The sequence below is a fragment of the Coptis chinensis genome, chromosome 8 (assembly GCF_015680905.1).
Source record: "Coptis chinensis isolate HL-2020 chromosome 8, ASM1568090v1, whole genome shotgun sequence".
Lineage (NCBI taxonomy): Eukaryota > Viridiplantae > Streptophyta > Magnoliopsida > Ranunculales > Ranunculaceae > Coptis > Coptis chinensis.
In genome coordinates this window covers 61,988,774-62,010,567 of record NC_141463.1, presented here as the reverse complement: position 1 = coordinate 62,010,567, position 21,794 = coordinate 61,988,774, and the positions used below count along the sequence as shown (strand labels likewise).

At 38.4% G+C, this 21,794-nt stretch overlaps 1 protein-coding gene and 1 long non-coding RNA gene across 2 annotated transcripts; both read right to left on the bottom strand.

The window, feature by feature from the left end:
• Positions 1-4,581: 4,581 nt before the first annotated feature.
• Positions 4,582-7,791, bottom strand: LOC147482303 (growth-regulating factor 7-like). The gene is given in 3 exon segments (XM_086579276.1): positions 4,582-5,996; positions 6,097-6,436; positions 7,719-7,791. Coding segments are annotated over 3 exon segments (1,236 nt in total). The 3' UTR covers positions 4,582-5,173.
• A 6,373-nt stretch (positions 7,792-14,164) lies between these two features.
• On the bottom strand, positions 14,165-19,018 carry LOC147482302 (uncharacterized). Its single transcript, XR_015205006.1, has 2 exons — positions 18,408-19,018; positions 14,165-14,621 (listed from the first exon to the last, which is right to left on the bottom strand). It is a non-coding gene; the product is annotated as an uncharacterized LOC147482302 (long non-coding RNA).
• Between the last annotated feature and the right edge of the window lie 2,776 nt (positions 19,019-21,794).

Below are 21,794 nucleotides of genomic sequence, written 5' to 3'. Positions count from 1 at the left end.
TAGTCCATCAGATTTTGGACTCTTAGCTACTGGCCGTGTCACACCCCGAATTTCGACAGAATTCGGAAAAACATTATTTGTCCCCGACTCTTCGATTTCCGAGGTGTGACGACTCTCCACTCCCAAAACCCATAAACAGCAGTTTTAAAATATGCGGATAATTAAAACCAATAAAAATTTTAACTTAAACAACGGTCATCTTCATTACCAAAAACAATTTACAAATGAAAATGCAAATAACCTTATCTCAACTGAAAATCTATATCACCTCGAGGAAAACAAAACTTATCACGAGATGCAATGCTAACGAAAACCACAAGCAAAGAACCAATCTTCTTCATCACTAAACCTGTCAAGACTTATCAACTATGTTCATTTAATGAACACACCCGATAAGCAAACATGAAAATCGGGTTGACATTATAAACAATCTTTGGTGTGAGTAGCCCTAAAAAAACAACATATACTTATACAAATATAAACACAATCCACAAGGCGTTAGTTCCTCCACCGAGGCACCTTAACTTTCAACGACAAATACAACATCCTTAAGAATAATAATTAAAGGCGGTAGTTCCTCCACCGAGGCCTTAACTTCCCACTAACCACACAACAAACTATACACATAATAAATAAGGCATGTAGTTCCTCCATCGAGGTTTTAGGTTCAACTAAACAAATAACCAAACAAACATATTATATAATGCACCTCATTTCATGCTCAATCACAGAGTGGGTCGTCTCGCCCAAGTAATTAGTTTGACCCACCCTTCGCAAAACCATATATAATCATCTATCTACATATACATCATTAACAAACATATTACCATAATTATATTAATTAAGGTTTTCTTTGCGTGTCCCTAAAATCACGTCAGATCTATCTCTTTACCTAGTTTCCCCGGCTACCACAATCGCTACCCAACGCCCGAACATGTACATCCACATGCCTCCCCTTACATAATAATGAGCCCTTCGTGCGTAACTACCCTGGCGGGATGCCGCACACCGTAAATCCTCACACGGAAGCCAAATCTATGTAAGCACCGCCACTATTCGGCATAAAATATTATGCATCATCGTTCTATTTTGCTTAAGCGAAATAATCAAACCACTATTCGGCTCGCCAGGGAGGCCATTCAAATTTTAAGCGAACGCCGAGGAAGGGCACCCAAGGCCATTCAGATTAAGCGAAACGCCCGGAAGGGCCAATCACATGAGTTGTGGTAGTTAGGTTCTAGGATTTTCGTTACGTAATTTATTTAAGTGTCATACATTAATGACTCATAATAAATCCACTATATCACGTGCAGGTCAATTATCTTATTACACTAAGCCATAATATTTAGAAATATCTCAATTATATCTCATAACCACTTTCATACTTTCACGTGCCAATATATTATTGCACTACACCACACTCCCGTGGGCAAATATTCACCAATACTATGCTACCTCATAGTAGCATCTCACATATATAATAATGGAGTATTTATACATTTATGTCTCTAAAACTATTCCATTTAATATATATATCCCAACATATATATGTTTTACACACTACTCACGTCAAATCTTAATTAGATAATGACAACTAGATTTATATCAGCTTCCACAGCATTTCCACATTTAATTTGTTCATACCATTTACGACATAAAATATAGCACAATTATACATTCTACAATCCACAATCAAAGCCCAATATATATATGCTTTACACACTACTCACGTCAAATCATAATTATATAATGAATATAAACAAACGTGTGAAAAACTAGAAAAGTCAACGTTTCCTAGTCAACAGTCAAAGTCAACCGTCAATGGTCAAAGGTCAACAGGTCCTGGTCAAAGTCAAAGTCAACCGTCAAAGTCAAACTGTCATCGTCAAAGTCGAACTGTCGTTTCCATGTTCGACAGGTTCATGGTCATAGCCATGGTTCATGGCTAAGGTCAAAGGTGCATGGCTCATGGGCTCATGACCAAGGTCATGGTTCGGACCCAACTGGCCAAGCCCAAACCTTAGAACCCGAAAGTCTAAAACCAACTTATTAATTCTACCCGACCCAATTGGATCGATTTTAAGTCCTAAGGACTGGTCCCAAGCTATATTAGAAACGGGCCCAAAAACTTATACTGAACTGGCCCAAAACATAATTGGAGAAGGCCCAAACAAAACTTAATTAAACTGATCCAAAAATACAAATGGGTTCGGCCCACAATTACAAAAATTAGAACTGGCCCATAACAAGTTATCAACTAATAGGAAAAAGGGCCCAAACAAAAATAGAAATGAACTGGCCCAATACTTTAGAACATAATCGGGCCCAACCCTCTAAAATAGAATCCGGGCCCAAACAAAACCAAAAGAAACTGGCCCAAACAAAACAACCAAAATCGGGCCCAAAAACTTAACTTGGTTCGGCCCAACAACTGAATCTAAACCGGCCCAAAAGAACTAATCCAAATTGGTCAGGCCCAAGCCCAAGCGAATTAGAGTTAGACTAGGTGGGACTGGGAGCACTGGATCCCTCTCACTGTCATCTTCCTCAGCTCCAGCAGCCACCAAAACGCGCCGCCACAATCGGCCACCACTCCTCACTTCATCAAAACGGTTATGCCACAAATCGAAAACCCACCAACTTTAATACACCCAACAACTCGATTCCTTACCTCGATCCCCCCCTCATCAAATCTAGATCTAAAAAAATAAATTTCGGCCACCATTCACCACCGTCCAACAGCCCCCATTCGAACATCAATACCCACACCTCAACCAATCACCCATTCACCACACAAAACAACCAAAAAAAATGTTCAACCTCTTTTACTGGAGTGTTTGGGCGATTTACTGTCGGCCGCCATTAATGGACAGTGCAAGCTTCCCACCGCCCTCACTCGACAGTCCCAACACCACTCCACCACTATACCATCACCGCCCAACATTCATTCTAAACTGTTCAACTAAAAATAATTACTGGCGGTTTTCTCCAGCCGCCATTAGCACCTTTACAGCGCCTCAGTAAAGCTCGAACAGCCCTCAATCCACTCTACACCCAACTTCAAATACTACACCCCCGACATCCCAGTAACGCATACACACAGAGTAGCCGCCATTGACGCTCTCTTGAGTTCAACAGTTAAAAACGCAACAGTCCAATAACTTAACAAAAGATACCCTAACATTATCTAGTTTAAATCAATTCGACAATATCGCCGAACAACTACAACCGAACAACTGAAAATGAATAGAAACAGTTGCCAGTAGAATTTTGTTGGTATATAAAAAAAACTATAAACCCGGTGAAATAGCAACAATAGCTACTCATTGTCGAAAGCGACTCCTACTTAATTCCTCCGAGTCCGAGCCGCGGCTCCACCTCCGAGAAATCCAAATTTTCATCTCTGCCTCCATTTTTAATTATTTTATTATTCTCTGAACCCTATTTTCTAGAAAAATGTGTTTATATACTTGGGTCCGAAACCCAAGCCCAACACAGACTCGGGCCCAAAACCAGGCCCACGTATCCCGAGTCCAATCCGACGAATTTTGAAAATAAATAAATAATTAATTAATAAATAGAAAAATACATATTTAAAAATACGGGCGTTACAGGCCGCCAGAGGCATAATTTGTGTAGCATGGGCTCTGTGGAATGCTTTGCATGAGTGAAAATTGCAAGTGGTGCAAAGTTACTCTATAGTGATCTTGCTAATGACATCATGTGATTGAGAAGTGGAGATGTTCATCAGGTTGTAACTTGATGGGATGAATTGATTGCATCGAGCTGGGCAGATCTATATGCTCTTACTTGCAGCATGTAGGTGGATTCAACAATGAATATACTAAGAAGATGATGTCTTCTCAAACCTGTGTCCAAGGGATACAAGACTCAAATTTGAGATTCAACGAAATACCCAAATGCGTCTTCACCTGTGTTTGGTAGACTGGGGTGCACGAGAAGTGTTATGGAAGTTGGATTAGAATAGCTATTAACTTGGTTAGTTCATGCTAAATCCATGGTCTGTCATGGTTGAAATGTGATACTTTCCTAGGTAGAAATGAATAATTGAATAGAAACTTTCATGGCATTGGTATTCTTACAATCGTATTGTTATGTATTCTTAATGTGTTAAATGGTATATGTTTTCTTCTGCTGAGTTGGGACGGTGTGTGTCTTGTGCTTGTTCTGCAGTTTGTTTGCAGAAAGTATAACCAATGGACCTGTGAAGTCATTATCAAATTTGAATGCGCTTGAATCTTTGTTAGCATGTCCATGTAATTTGCAAGATCTATTACTATCTGATGTAGTATGTTTAAACAACAACCACCACCCCCAGACTCCCCTCTTTTTCAACATTTATATTAATGTAGTTTCATACGGTGCCTTAATTGTTTTCCAATTGTTTAATGATGTCGCAGAAGGGTTTTGAATGTCTCACCCATGTGCCTGAAAATTGCAATGTTTTCTAGCCGACTAAACTCTTTACCTTGTCATCTAAATCAGGTGGATCTATCATCTCTGTTAGTCATCATCCTTGGAGAGTCCAGGTGTAAATGTGGGATTATTATCTACTTTGTTCTCTCGTTGTCTACATTAATAAATACCAGAAACCAATAGAATACATTGTTGAGTTATCTGATCATTCCTGAATGCGAACACGCATTGCTCCGAACTAGATTTGGTTATTGGACGCATGAACTAATGTAACTTGATCAAATGCAATTGTGACTTTGAGACTTCATGCAAGATTGCAGTATCAGTATGTGTACTAAGAGAGTCAAAGATCCGAATAACAGTTACCAGAACAAAAGAAGTAATTATTATAATTATTGCACTTCCGTAGTTGTTATTGTAGAAGACATGATTGCACCTTTGAATCATCCCCTTTCTTCTTCAAGAATGTGAGTACCTAGATATGTGTCTCTTATCAAGTCTAATTCCTTGCTAACATCTTCCATTCGTTCTGATGGTGTTTCTAGTGAACATGAAACCCCGACTATAATTATGTTAGTCAGGCACTCCATAAGTCCAGCTCTTCTCCCACTCTGATTTTTGGTGTTATTAGTCTCATTTGTTATTTGATCTTCTTCGGACAGAAGCATTGGATCCACAATCTGCATAACTTGATCTGGCAAGACGTTGCTAGCATAATTATGAATGTTCAAGATACTCATTTGTTGTGGTTCATCCATTGAAGAGCAATCTCTGTTCTAGCTGCAGCCTTGTATGTGGGACAGTTGCCACCGCTGTTGTCTGATGGTGAAGTAACTGTCTTGTGCAAGACACCAGAAGGTGATGAAAGTGTTGTTGCTTGGGGACTAGTATCCCTGCTCCCTTCCCAATCATCAGTCATCAGATTAAGAGCCTCGCTGCTACTGAAGTTCCTACTATCGTTAATGCAGATGTTACTACGAAGAGCTGATTTGGATCCCACTTGTGAAACAGTTGTTCTTGACTGTAAGACTTTGCCTAATGGTCCACCAGGTGCCGAAGTCATCTATGAAACTGGTGTCATCCAACATAATGGCTGAGATTTGCTTCCCCCACTATTATCAAATTCATAATCAATAATCCCAAGGCCCATTTGAATCTGATCAGTGTCCTCCCCAACTCCATTGTCACCTGACATTGACAATGAAAGAGTTGATGGTGAGAGTTTGCCACTATCATCAAAAGAGGATTTTGTGGTCCCTGTTGGGTTATCTCTTGTAATTGACCAAGCATCTATGAATTGTCTCGACATTTGTCTCTCATTAGGACTATAAGATTCTAATTCAGGGTTAAGAAACAAGCAACACGGATCGCTTTGAGACTGGGATTCCAATTCCCCAAAGCTGGAGCTAAAATCTGTACATGAGCCCAAGTTGTTGTTCTCTTGATAATGCTGCGGAAAGGTGGTGTTCGTACTCGAATTCCCTTTTGCTTGCATCATCTCCCGCAAATCCTTGTTTGGAATAGAAACATTTTGTCCTTTGAGCATCCAGTCCATGCACCTGCAACAACAATAACAAAAAAGAAAACCCAAATGTAAAAATTACCAAAACTACACAAGATTAATACACAGGAAAACAGAAATATAAACTTTAATGTAACCTAGAATCTTTGTAAGGTCTAACTGTGGCCATTGTTTCAAAAGGAATGCCCTTGAGATCAGGTTTTGAATGAAACACTGAAGGCTGAGGATAGGGTCTTGGAGATCCAAGTTGATGAGAAGTGGTTTTTGCTGAGAGTTTTGTAAGTGGAATAGAGCTAGTGATATTGCTATTGTTGATCTCAGTTTGTAGTTCCACAGGGTTTCTTGAACGAGGGCGGCTTTGGTGCATGTGTCGCTCGCAGTATTTCTGTTCAGATGCAACATCTCTTGAACACCACCATTTCTTCCCATCTGTTCTTCTACATCTACCTGGTTCAAGATCTCTGTTTTGGCAGTAAACTGCTTCAACACAACGAGAGCAATGGTAAAGAACGCACTAAGAAACAAAGGAATTTGATGTTGATGGAGATGAAACTGAACCAAATAATGGCTGCCTACATACCCAAGATCTATTCTCTAGGGATCAAGTTTCAACGTAGTTCATTATGAAAAATAATGTGGTATTTATATATGTTGAGTAGAGAGTCCTTGTAGCTCAAGTAATCTTGTTGCTTGAGTAATTGTGATAGATTATAACTTTCAACTGATAATTATCTCTTTGATAAGAAATGAATCTGGACATAAATCAATGTACATTAGTGGCAAGCCATGTGGCTAAGGTTCAGCCTTAGACACATGAGTTGATGGGCCTGTACATTGATCCATGGTATTGCAAATTGGACTTTAGCCCTGTTGATTAAATGAATAAAATAGAAACCCCTAGTAATGGACGTTTGCCACGTAGGTGGGGGTCGAAACACTGCCCCCTCTTTGTCATGTGAACAAAGTTCACATGGCAAAGAAGAGAAGAAAAATCAAGGAAAACTTGGAATAAGAAAAGAGTAAGCAGAATGTATAATAAAGTGTCGCGTGAACGTAAATGATAGGAAAATGGACAATTGGGAAAAAGTCGTGAACTATCGGAAACGAAAGAATATCAAACTAACGCATACAGGACGCAATGTAGTTAAAAAATGGCTGAAAAATGCACCGAAAAAATAAAAGATGCACAGAAAAAATTTCAAAAGAAATTGATTGTCGAAAATGTACCGAACGCATTACGTAACAATACGAAAGTTGATTTCGACGACGTGTGCTACCGGAATAGCGATACTAGGATTAGACCGTTGAAATTAAATGTAGGGGCAATATAGTAATAACAGTATCAGTTTGTTGAAAGGAGTCGTGGTTTTAAAAACAAGTGATTCGTCTGCTGCAGTATCACCAACACTGCTGCTGTATAACGCTTTGATTCTTCGTCGCGTCAACCAACAGGTACGTCTCTCTTCATTAACCTTTGTTTATATATAAACTTGTGACAGGCCATCGGTATGCGTGCTCTCGCCCGTGAAGCATCGTGTTCATCGCGTCGACGCGTCGCGGTTGCATGAAGTTGTGTGCATGCGATGCACGTGTTGTCTCCATGAAACGTTGTGTGTATGAGGTACTCACGTGATAATGATTTCAGATTTGTGAAAGATCAAAAATCTCATGTCGCTGCTAAATAACTTGTTTCTGATCCCATGTTTGTTCTGTGAAGGCAATACTGATGATGGCGCCCAAATTCGAAAGCTAAAATTACCTAACATGGTACGGTGCAGCACAAGGAAAAGAAGGGCACCGTACCTGCACTTATTTAGTTTGGCCCGGTGCATTCGGAACTCAAATATCAAACATTATACGGTGCACCGCCAGCAAAGGAAGGGCATCATACTTGTGTCATATTGATTTTGGCCCGGTTTACCTTGTGGAATTAAGGAACCCGGTTTTTGAGCTATCTGACCCGTTTTTTGCAGGTAGATACGATCGTATTATACGGGTGAAAGATAATCGAGAATAGTGAGAAGACTCAATGACGATCGTAGACTCAGTGAGGTAGAAAGAAGGTGACAGATACAACGTACACACACAGCCACGGTGATAGTCACTTAAAGAACTACGGAAAATACTAGTACTCGAGAGATTTGAGATGGACAAAGTGTATGAATTTGAAACGAAAGTTGAAGAAAATGAAGTAGTAACGACTTACTCACAATTAAGTTGCGGGAGTGCAATTCCGTTAAGCAAAGAAATTGTGCAATTATTGAGTTATTTTGGGTTGCCGAAGAAGACGGAGAAAAGTTCGGAAAATATGACAAAGCGGCGGCAAAAAAAATCGACAGCATGAAACAGGTATGTCAGTATCTTTTTTTTTCCAGTTAGCTTCAAATTTTGGTTAAGTCTGAAAGACTAACAAAAATATTTGTATTTGCGTCGTAGGTTGGAACGGCGGAATTACGAGCAAAAGATATTGACGAAAAGTTTCAAATGGAAAGATCACAATGCCGTAGAAAATAATAATAATAATAATAATAAAGCTGAATAAAGTTTTCACTTAGAAAGTTAACGTATCGCTTAATTTTACCGCGACGGAGAAACGACGGTTGTAACGAGCCTCGGAAAGTTTCGCTCGAAAAGTTCGGCTTAATACCTTAGAAAAATAATGACGCCGATTTAAAAATTGTCGCTCGGAAAATTTCTCAGAGAAAGGTCGCGAGAATGCCTTAAAAAAATAATGAAGGCGAAAATTTTCGCTCGGAAAATTTTTCGTAGAAAGATCAGCAGAATGCCTTAGAAAAAATAATGAAGCTGACGAAAAATTTAACTCTGAAAGTTTTTCGTTCAGAAAGTTCGACTTAATGCCTTATAAAAAATAATGAAGATGGAGAAAGTTTTCGCGAAGAAAGGTGACGTAATGCGAATTCTCACCGCACGGAGAAACGGCGGTATTATAAACAAATTATATTCATAAAGAGTCGACGGAGAAAATTTTAGCACAGAAAGACGTCAATTAATGTCGTAGAAGAATTAAAGAAGCTGACAGAAGTTTCGTTGAGAAAGAGCGGCACAATGCCTTAGAAAAAAGAATGACTGCGGAAAATAGTTAATCGAAAGCGCTAAGCGAAGCAAATGCAGATTTCGAAGAAGAAAATGAAGATTTAATCGAACAACCGTAAGACAATTGACAGAGACAATTGATTAGGTAATTGTGTGAATGTAATACCATAGAGCTAAAACTTCTTTTGATGAAAAATAAAAATAAAGATGGGTTTGTTATTGAATATTGTTGTTGTGTCATATAACATACCTGCGGAAAACTAACAATGTTGTAGATTTATGCAGTTGAAATGAAATAGAATGAGACGCCCCCACGTAGAGAAAAACACCCCCAATGCGTACTTAATTTTGCAAAATTAGGCTAAGCGAGCATAAAAGCATTCAAACTTAGGCTGACGAAGCTAAACGTGGTAATCTCATCAGATTTTGTCGGAACGATAGTAATGGACTAAGCGAGCATAAAAGCATTCAAACTTAAACTGACGAAGCTAAACGTGGTAACTTTGCCAGATTTTGTTATAGTGATAGTAACGAACTAAGCGAGCGTAAAAGCGTTCAAATTTAAACTGACGAAGTTAAACGTAGTAATTTCGTCAGATTTTGTCGTAGCGATAGTAATGACTAAGCGAGCGTAAAAAGCGTTCAAACTTAGACTGACAAAGCTAAATGTGGTAACTTCGTCAGATTTTTTCGTAATGATAGTAATGAACTAAGCGAGCGTAAAAACGTTCAAACTTAAACTGACGAAGCTAAATGTGGTAACTTCGTCAGATTTTTTCGTAATGATAGTAATGAACTAAGCGAGCGTAAAAGCGTTCAAACTTAGACTGACAAAGCTAAATGTGGTAACTTCGTCAGATTTTTTCGTAATGATAGTAATGAACTAAGCGAGCGTAAAAGCGTTCAAATTTAGACTGACGAAAAGATGACTGCAAAAGTGATGTGTCTTGACCTTTCGCTTCTAACAACGGCGGAAAAATAAGCCAATGAATATGCATGACGTAAGTCATTTTGGGGTCTTTGAGTGATAGAGATGCTATCAAATTGTCGAGCAAGACTATGTATCAAACTAAGATAAGCCGCCATACGCTCATCTCTTGCTTCAAAAGACCCACCAAACTGATTGGCAACAAGGCGAGAATCCGTGTATAACTAGAACTTTCGCTCCCCCAGTGTCAAAGTTGTTCTCAAGGCACAAATGGGAGCCTCATACTCGGCTTCGTTATTTGAAGCGGCGAAGCCAAGTTGCACAGATTTCTCAATCTTTTCTCCGCCGGGTTTAACAAAAAATGCATCCAATTCCATACCCAAATTTACTATGGGAGCCATCTGAGTAAACAATCCATAGGTCAATGGGATTAGGAATTGCGTTTTCATGTTGGTCTTCGTCGCCCCCAATTATTGGCGGCAGAATGTCTTCCATAGATTCTTCCTGGCACAAGAAATCGTCAATAGAAGAATCATCAATCGGAAAATCAGCTATCAAAGGAGCCAGAGCATGTCCTTTTTCAGTAGTACGACTTTCAAAGACAATGCTATATGCACTAAGATAACTTTCTCATTCGGCTAATCTACTTGATTCATGTGCATTACGAAATATCTTGCGTAAGGGATTTTCAGTATAATTCTGACCAACCTCCCCTGGAAGTATGGTTTTAATCGGTGAGCGACATGAACCAATGCAAGTGCAATTTTTTCCATCTTTGAATAACGAGACTCAGCTCCGGTTAAAGTCTTACTGATAAAAAAGACGGGTCTACCATCATCAATGAAAAGAACAAAGACTAACAAACTTGAGAGTTGTAGCCGCGGGTATATGTCACTAGGTTGACCCGGTGAAGGACTTGTCAATATAGGAGGACTGACCAAGTATTTCTCCAGTTCTTGCAATGTCATCTCACAATCAACGTTCCAAGTTGCCGCCCCCTTTAAAGTCTGGAAGAAGGGATGACAACGATTGGAATATTTATAAATAAATCTATGAAGAGTGGGAAGCCGACCAGTAAGTCGTTGAATTTCCTTCTTATTTTTTGGTGATAACATATCAATAACGGGGCGTATCTTATCAGGATTAGCCTCAATACCTATACGAGTCATGAGGTATCCCAAAAAATTTCCAGAAGAGAGGCCAAAAGAACATTTGGTAGGATTGAGTCTCATGTTATACTCGTAAGCCTATCAAAAACAAGTTGAAGATCGGAAAGATGATCACCAGCATGCTTTGATTTAACGACTATATCATCGATATAAGCCTCCATTATTTTTCCCAGCAGATCAGAAAAAATTGTATTGACAAGCTTTTGGTAGGTTGCACCGGCATTTTTCAGACCAAAAGGATTAATAACGTAAAATGCCTTTGGTCGGTAATGAAGGCGGTGAACTCTTGGTCATCCACATTCAAAGAGATCGCGGTAGTACCTCAAGAAGCATCCATGAAAGATAGGCGTTGGAAGCCCGGTGGCATCCACCGGTTCGGAAATTCGCGGGCAACGGATAACGGATGAATCGGACAAGCTTCGTTAAGGTTCAGATGAACTTTACGATGAGTGGGAAGTTACATCAAAGGGACTTCGTGTTAAGTGGGGTGAAATCCATTTTATCAAGAAGATTTAAACAGACAGAAGCCCCCGGTCGAGCCTATGTGGAAGATGACACCTGCCATTACCTCTTACAAGAGTTAGAGATTTTATGCGATACACACGTTCGGGTCCGACTGGAGATTGTCTCTTTCTTTGTGTGTAACCAGCCTATCTAGGTCGGTAGTTTGTCTGGGATTGTGGTCTTCCCTCTAGTTGATTCTATGACACCTTCCTTCCTTATTGGATCAAACCTGTCTAGGACGATGATTTTCCTCAGGTCAACGAGGTCGGCCTTCCCTGTCAGGTCACTCTCATTTGAGATATTGGTATTCCTTATATTTTCTTCTGTGATGCCTTCTTTCCCTGCCTGGTCGGACCTGTCTGGGATGGCAGTTTTTCTCAAATCTGCGAGGTCGGCCTTCCCTGTCAGGTCGGTCCAGTCTAGGATGAAGGTTTTCCTTATACTTTCTTCCGTGACGCCTTCTTTCCCTATCTGGTCAAACTTGTCTAGGATGGCAATTTTCCTCAAATCTGCGAGGTCGGCCTTCCCTGTCAGGTCGGTCTAGTCTGGGATGAAGGTTTTCCTTATACTTTCTTCCATGATGCCTTCTTTCGGAGGCGTTTGTATCGCCGTTTGCGGTAGCGGCGGCAGCGGTGCTGCTACAGTTGGATGTTGAGAATTGATCCTACCACTAGGAGCAACTCGATTGTTCAACGGTTCTTGCATTGCCCGACGAGGGTTGCGATTTCTATTGGCAGGAGGAATATGTTGTCTGTTCGGTCTGCTTCTCGTGCTTACCATCTTGATTGTTTTACGTGATAATGGATTCAAAAAACCCATAGACGGCGCCAATTATGTTTCGGCAGTAAACTGCTTCAACACAACGAGAGCAATGGTAAAGAACGCACTAAGAAACAGAGGAATTTGATGTTGAGGGAGATGAAACTGAACCAAATAATGGCTGCCTACGTACCCAAGATCTATTCTCTAGGGATCAAGTTTCAACGTAGTTCATTATGAAAAATAATGTGGTATTTATATATGTAGAGTAGAGAGTCCTTGTAGCTCAAGTAATCTTGTTGCTTGAGTAATTGTGATAGACTATAACTTTCAACTGATAATTATCTCTTTGATAATAAATGAATCTGGACATAAATCAATGTACATTAGTGGCAAGCCATGTGGCTAAGGTTCAGCCTTAGACACATGAGTTGATGGGCCTGTACATTGATTCATGGTATTGCAAATTGAACTTTAGCCCTATTGATTAAATGAATAAAATAGAGACCCCTAGTAATGGACGTTTGTCACGTAGGTGGGGGTCGAAACAATCTCCATTGGAGAACCTCAGATTGTAACAAGAACCCCTAGCTACTAGACCAAACAAACAAAACAAACCCAAATCAGATTAAGGCAGATTGTAACAAGAACCCCTAGTCACTCTATGTTTGGAGAGAGAATAGGAGAGAGGGAGAGAGTTTTGAGAACCCTTCGTAGAGATTATATTTTGAAATTTTGGTTTTTAAGTAAAGTCCGTAAATGGACGTCCGTCTAAGAGCCGGGCTATATATATATATATATATCAACTTGGGGCAATATTGGGAGTGTGGGTGGGGTTTTTTTGAGCAATTCTCGCCACTTTGTAAGGCAAAAGAAAGTTTTAATAATTAAAAAAACTAACTTGGTATCCACTTTTAATATAAAAGATGTTTAAAATGAAAATGGGTCTCACTATTAACTAACCAATTAGAGTTGGTCATTGTTTGAGGATATTTGTTCTCAAACATGACACTTGATGCCTCCACCTAGAGATGCTATTATATGACTAGCTTAACCAGACTACTAATCACAAACAAAAGAAAAAATATCAGACTTCGTACATTTTTTTAAGCCACAGACATTATGAAAGGAAAAACGGAAAAGCCCTAGGATTCTATATCGTTTACCAAGGAGCGCACTGCAATTGATTGTTAACAGTGCGTTACTTAAAAAAATTTATTGTGAAAGACTGAACATTCCCCAAATACATAAAGTAACAAAATTCCAACACTTAGGACATTTGTCTGGTATCGACCGTTTCTTAGATGCAATTAAAGACAAAAGCTTAGACTGGTAATTGTGAATTATAATTATCAAAAAAAAAAAAAAAGTAATTGTGAATTATCGCACTTGACCCACTACACTTGCTCTCATGCTACCACTCGGTCTTTTACTCTGTTACGACCTCAAAAAATATTAACGTTTTTTAAGTTGTCCTGGACGTGTGTTGTTTTCAGTTTTCACGGCCCTTTAAGTTTAAGAGGCAATCTATGTTGGACGAGAATACAACTTTGTACGCTACAACTTAAATGGAGCTTCTAGCACCTAAACGAACTAACTAAGCTGGCTATTAAGGCTTATATGATTAATAAGCAGACGACTGGGATTCCTTAAAACCATGGTCATGGATATGAATTTCCATTTGGACCAGCATTGGCAGCTATTGGTGGTTTGTTACAGCAAAATGGCACACTTTGTATTATGTAATTTATACACAAAGCAGGTCTCCGCAGGCTTAAATAGCACAATAGTATATAATCGTATTGCATTCTTCAATACTGCACTGAATAAAGAATCCAGAATATCTAATGCCTGGTAGAGTAGCTCAGTTCCACACCAACAAAACCAATGTAACATTATTGCTGCTTCTAGCCGCACAAAGGAACCCAAAAAGAGGTAACTGATACCTCAAAGCAGTTCCTTAATTTCCATTTCAACATGACAAACGTCATCCACATTCCTATACATAGTTACATACTATAAACTGTCCGTTCCATAAATAGGACCAGAAGTTCAGAAGTATGACTAGAATTTGAAAGTCAATAGACAATGGCACTTGCTTCTTAAGCACAGGTGATGAGTCTTCTGGGCACGCAGGCCACTGGCCACCTGTTGTAGACGATTACGAAATTGGTGAACCACCTTCACCTGAGCCTGGTACCAGTTATGGTAAATGGACAATCCAGATCTTTCCAATTCCAAAACCTTCCTGAACGTATGCACAACAACATTAGATTAGAAAAACAATACATATGATTTTTTATAATTTTTCTAAACTCATCGAAAATTGCTAATTTATAGAAAAAAATAGTGTTACCACTTACCAGACTATGATAAACATGTTACTCGTTAACTCACACTTCTAGCTTCAGTCTTAATACGACAAAAAACACTTCAACGTTGCTGCCTTCAACATCCTAAACTCTACTACTGGATAATAACAATCTTGTCACTTTTGCATTTACTTTCTGTGAGGTACACTTTCAGTAAAACAGGAAGGAAAATGGTTCCGTCAACCTCAACAGTCAGAAACGCACTCATTATAGCCCGTTACATTAACAAAGGGAATGTATAATATCTAGAAAAGAACGGGGGAAAAAAATAAAGTTTCCACAAATTAAATCAAATTCGTGAAATCTACAATTATGATTCCATGATGACGTTGCCCTTTGAGCTCCATCAATAATATGAACTTAAAGGAGGGGTGATGGAGCTCAAAGGAGGGATCTGTGGCATCCTCAAAAAGTAACAGCTTATAAGATAAATATTACGACTTAAACGTATTCCAAACAAGCTAAGGCTAGACTGAATTATTCTGACACAAGGCTCATGAATCACTTATAGTACATGTGGCACAGATGCACAAAACTCTGGTTGATGGAACTAATTGTAATGTATATATCAAATTTGCTAAGCCAGATCAAATTTATGATCAGTGCCTTCAATTCATTTTTTCCATGAAGTATAAGCAACACATGATACTAATAATATTGCACCACTAAATTCAAAAGAAAGTGTTACGGCAGAGTGTCTTAGTAGGGGGTAGTTTTCTCAAGAAAACTTCCTAGCAATAGTTGGTGACAGGGAGCAATTGCGAGTGACTTTCATTTGATCTCACCAGGTGTAGTGATATGTACACATACAGAAACCGATATTACACAGGTGAAAGGTGGTGTTCTTGGGGACCAAAGAGATCTCGAGGAGAGCATTATGGTTACACCTATCCAGAGTCACTAAGATATGATTACTCCTTTTCCCCGACTACCCAATAGACGAGAAAGAAATATGTATGAAGGGTTAGTTGCTGAAAATGAGGAGGTCGATGATATAGATGACCTATCAGATTATGAGGAAGAAATATTTAATGACCACTTGCCTAAAAGCAAGTCGAGGCATGAAACGTCTTCAGAGGATTGGTCCACTGTAAAGCCAAAAAGAAACAAAAGCATCCAAGAGCGTTCTTCTGGAGAAATTGAGCCTACTCTCGCAATGATGAAGAAGGTAAAGTCACTAACCAAAACTAAAATGAGATATCTTGAAGATTATACGAAAGAGTTTTGGGATGACACTTTGGGACTCACATACGTGTGTTGTGCTTGCGGGTGTTTTTTCTGTGACTATGAGAAAGCTCAACTTCATCTTAGGAAAGATCATCCTAAGATAGTAAAACAAGTGAGACGATTCCTATGAATACTTGATTGTGGTATGTGTAATGATTAATCTCAATTTTTTGAGGGCTTCATGCCTGCTGTAGTCTTTGTATGTTCCCTTTAATGATATGGGTCGAACGGCCGCAATACCGTCATGGATTATCAATAGGCCGCCTTAGTGGTATTTGCTCTCTGTCTTTGTTTAGGACTTGTGGATTGAAGGTAGACAGACGGTCCCTCAGGCTATGGTTGATGGGGTTGCTGATTGTAGTTTTCTTGCCAGTGTTTGTTCCTTCAGGAATGTACATGTAGGGAGAAATCTCAAGTGTTTTAGGCTTGATGTCTTATGTTATGTGTACCTCCCTCTAATGATCATACTCTTAGGGAGGGTATGTAATGTTTCTCTATGTGCAATAAACAGGTGGGGGTCTGCCTTAACCCCAGCAAACTTTAAAAAAAAAAAATAGTTGGTGACTATCAAATTCTAGAAGCTACTACTGGACAGTGTTTATCTTGTAGAATTTCAGCTACAGGTTCTCTATTGCAAGTTTGCAACTAACTGTTTTTCGATAATCCAAGTTTGCAACTAACTTAGTTTCAGGGTATATGAAACTTACATGAGCTAGAATCTATAGGCCATCAACTCTACCAAGCGGGTGGTGCAGCGGTCCTGAACAAGTTTCCTAACTCTAACGTGACAAACTATTTAGCAAAACATATTATTTTCTTCTTTTCCATAACTTCCTGTATGGAAATGAGCTCAAAAAATTATCTGGAAAATCGATAGCAGAAACTAGCCATAACATAACTCTCGGTGCGGCAGATAAAATTGTGTTAAGCAACACAAAATAATATTGAAAGCAAATAAGATGGTTTATGATATAACTGAATGGGAAACACAAATGTAAGTATGTACTACAATTTACTTAGTAAGTATATTAGTTCTCATTAATAGAAGAAATAAAAGTAAAAGACAAATCCATCGTAAGGTACACCACTGGAAAAAAATTGATCTGATTGCATCAAATCTGTATTTCCCAAAACATATAAGAGCAAATATCGGTCTGCACAGCAGGATTTCAGTCTGCATTAGGATCTTCTAAACAAGTATAGATTCCTTTATTTTCTTAATCTCCTAGTCTGAAAAAAATTATATTTAGAGTTCCATCTACAGACCAAAACTCCAATCTATCAAGATCTGAATCATTGGTGTGCACTACTCCTGATTCAAAACAGGAAGTTCAAAATAAAAGGGATTCAACAAGTAAAAAGTTGCCCTACAAATTTTAGATAGGAAAAGAGGATATGCAAATAAAAAAACGAAGGTTCACTAGGGATTACTCTGTGCAAGGTACATGGCACACGGAATGGAATAACCACTTCGAAAAATAAAGAATATTTTTGTGTATGTTCTTCTTTAAAATTATTCAGATGATGGTCAATCTTGTAACTGTGTGATATAGAGTCAGGGGTCACAAAGCAGCTTTTCATATTAGACGCAAGCCATTATAAACTTTCTCAGGGAAAAAACAATCGAGGGTCTTCTATTGACTATGTCAAGTGTGCGTGAGTCAGTTTACTGTCTTTAGACGATTTCTTAAGACTCTGGCGGACATGACTTAACGTATATTAAAAAACATCTTCTCATCATTCCTTGGAGGACACCTTCTAACATCAAGGAAGCCCTAAGTAATCTAACAAGGCATCATGGATCACGGAACACCTCCCTAGATCTATTGTTTGAATCTTGCGGAAGGAGAGAAATACAAGTATATTTGAGCAACTCGAAAAAGACATTCACAAGGTAGTGGAAGGATTCAAAGAGGAGTTATAAGATTGAGCATGTGCTGACTCATGTTTCAAAGGGGTGACCTACCAGGACTCTAACTGTAATTGGGATACTCTCGTACTATAAAAGGGCTTGGCCTTGTAACCAGGTACAGGGGATCTTTGCTTTGCGTAGCTCCTTGCTATGTGGGCAATTACTCATAATAGTGTAATACTACAATTTTAACACATTAATGAATTATATTTCACTGATTAAAAGAAATGGAATTTCAAAAACTGATATTCATCCTGAACACTCGAAGAAAAACTTTTCGATCAGCACACATATAATAATCTATGATAAGTTCACAAAACACAACAGAAATGTCCCAAATTGAGCAGAGTAGACAATTCCAACTAGTGTTCGAAAATCAATGTAATGCTAGTATATACTCTGGTCACTCAAATTGTTATAATAGTTCACACTTTCCAAACATTAGGATTGGGAACAAGAGAAGTATGATAATATAACGCATGTAAGGAATTAAGGGAGTTAGAGAAGAAAAAATATAGTATACCTAATTCTCTCAGATCAGCAAAGCAGAGATCGAATCGCCCTTCTCCCTCCTCTTTTATCTGGGCTTGGGACCAGCAATACAAAGTTAAAAAAAAGGTTACCTAATTGAAAACAATACAAAATTAATCCTTGACATCTTTGATCTTTCGGAGTAAATGGCCACAACAACATACATACTCAGCCAGAAAAAATAAAAAAATAAAAAAATAATAATAACCTCTGGAAAAAAAAAACGAAAAGCACACAATGTCTTTTGTAACATTAAAATTCAAACACGAATAAGACACTTTTTGTTCTCCATCAATAAACACCAACCAGATCACATGTTTCAAAACCAAAATATGAAGATAGAAAAACCAGGACATGCAACAAATTGAGAGATCACAAGTGAGAATTCACGCTTGTCTACAGTAAGGGTCTTTTTTATCCCACAAATCATTGAAATGGTTAATCTACTACATCTATAAAGAAGTCAGCTACTATTGAGATAATTGAAACCAATATATCTAAGTAAAGCTATTGTAACTGGACTTATCTATTCACATATAGCAAGACGCTAAGTGACTGCTTTAATATTCTATGAGCCCTACATAAACTTGAAAAAAAAAAACGGACAACCTTATTTTACATTGATTTCTTTTATCTTCTAATGCATAAACATCATAATTTGTCATCTAACGCGTGAAACAAAATCAATAAATAAATATTTTCCACCCATCGATATTTTTAAAAACTTCCCAAATAATAACAGGGTCGATAATAAATATTGGTTACGTTGAGAATCAAATAATATAAATGACAAGTACATTTTGTTGTTCCATAGTGTCTTTGGGAATTGTTGTTATCATAGCACCCCCACAAAGTAGGGGTGTCTCTTTTTGCCGAATTTCCGATTTTTCCGAAATCCGACCCGAAATTGTTCTGGGTGTAGTTTTTTTTCATGGGCCGATTTTCCAATTTCCGAAAATTCCGAAAAAAAATTGGATCGGATTTGGATATAATTCTAAAATCCGATCCGATCCGAAAATTCTGAAATTTCCGATATTATTGCCAATTTATTCCGAAAATATATACTTCTCTCACTATCCACTTGATTAGATCTCGACCGTTCATTCATTTTCTAGTTTTTTACTTCCAAAAACAAAACAAAAATATAACCTAGCCGCTACTTCTCCACTTGAATTGTTTCTCCACTTGAATTGTATCACTCTACTGTCATTACACCGTCTGCCATAACAACAATGATATGAAGAAAAAATGTCATTGAGTCATACAATGACTTCCAGACCAATCCAAAAGCCAAAATCCAATAGATAGAATATTATGTAAAGCTACTTAGAGTCCAAGACCATAATCTATTATTTATGCAGACACTTCACGCTTCAATTTTCACACACGAAAAAAGATTGAAACATTACAAATACCCAGACCTCAAAAGAATGCAATGCTTGCTATTGGTGGCTGCAGATTCTTTTTCTCGTTTTTTCTTGGATCACTTGTTTGAATGAAAATGGGTTTTCTCAGTAAACAAGTGCGTATTGTTGTTGGTACATTGGTGTTGTGGACATAGTTTTCTCTCCCTACAATAAACATTGGCGTATGATATTCCAAAAATAATTAAAAGTAAAGAGATCTTTGAAAATTTACCATGTATTCCGAAATTTCGAAATTTCCGAAATTGAAAATATATTTTGAATCCGAAAAAAAATTGGATCGGATTTGGCTAGCATATTAGGTTCCGAAAAAAATTTGGAAAAATTCCGAAGGAGGTTAATCCGATCAGATCCGATCCGAAGTCACCCCTACCACAAAGTAATAGTCAACTCAAATCGGTTAGTTACCTCTCAATACTGATTATTATGGTCTCTTCTAAAAAAATTAAAGCAACTTTTCAGATTTGCCAATCACATCTATATCTTAACATTAAAGCTCTCACAAGCGGTATTTTTCGAGCTCTATTAAAATTCCAAGTCATCAACTTAATAGTTAACTTAAAACGGAAAACCCATTTTTCTTTTAGAATCCAACTTTAAACGGGTATCTCTTTTCCTTTTAAAACAAAAGCTCAAATAGTAGTGTTTCGACCCCCACCTACGTGGCAAACGTTCATTAGTAGGGGTCTCTATTTTATTCATTTAATCGACAGGGCTAAAGCCTAATTTGCAATATCATGGATTAATGTACAGGCCCATTAACTCATATGTCTAAGGCTGAACCTTAGCCACATGGTTTGCCACTAATATACATTGATTTATGTCCAGATTCATTTCTTATCAAAGAGATAATTATCAGTTGAAAGTTATAGTCTATCACAATTACTCAAGCTACAAGATTACTTGAGCTACAAGGACTCTCTACTCTACCTATATAAATATCAAACTATTTTTCATTCAGAACTACGTTCTTGAGACTTGATCTCACTGATAATTTGGGTACGTAGGCAACCGTAAAGGTCTGATCTCATCATTCCCCCGATCACCATCATTTTTCTAATTACTTTTCTACGTTCTTCGTCTTTTTCATCAACACTTGGTGTTTTGATCATATTTGGTCGAAACATAATTGGCGCCGTCTGCGGTTCTTATACTACACCCTCGATCACGTCGAAAAGTTATGACGATACTTTCGAAGAGCTCAAGGTCCCGATGTGATTATTGGCGATCATCAATTAACATGATGGTCAAGGACAACTTGGCTAACAAAGATAATACCTTCTAATATCGTCGTTCCACCAATGCGCCAAATTATTCAATATGAGGTTATTGCCTCCGACGATTCTCCAAGATTCGATGCGGATAATGTAAGTCATATTTCTCGAGAAGCACTTCTTCAAAAGTTAAAGACTGTCCGCAAAACAAAATAATTACTACTACAGTGTCATCTTAAACGACGCTACCCACTCGTAGATGATGTTGTATCTGTCACACCACAACGTCACACACGCCCAACGACATAATAGTGTGTGGGATCGTTTAAGTGGTGAGGATGAGATTCGCGATATTCGCGGCAACAGCCATCAACGAAGTTAAGAGTAATGGGCTTAATTTAATTCCCGACCTCCGAGAAATCTCCACCCACTTGGTCACGCTTCACCGGTAGGCAAGGTAATCGCTAATAATCGTCCGACCGCACCCCACGATCCTACAAATTTTCTAAGAAGTCCCGAGGAATTCGAATGGCGAAACGAATAATGATTGCACTCATGATCGGAACCATCAAGATGGTGAAACTCTTTAGCAACGCGGTTCTTATCATTCGAACATTATCGCATCTTGAAAGCCCAACGCGTACCATCCACAATTATCTCTCGACATCGAAACGATGAATCTTCGCCGTTTTCTTCTCGCTCGTTCGCTCTCTCATAGGCGCCATCGCGGACTATGATCAC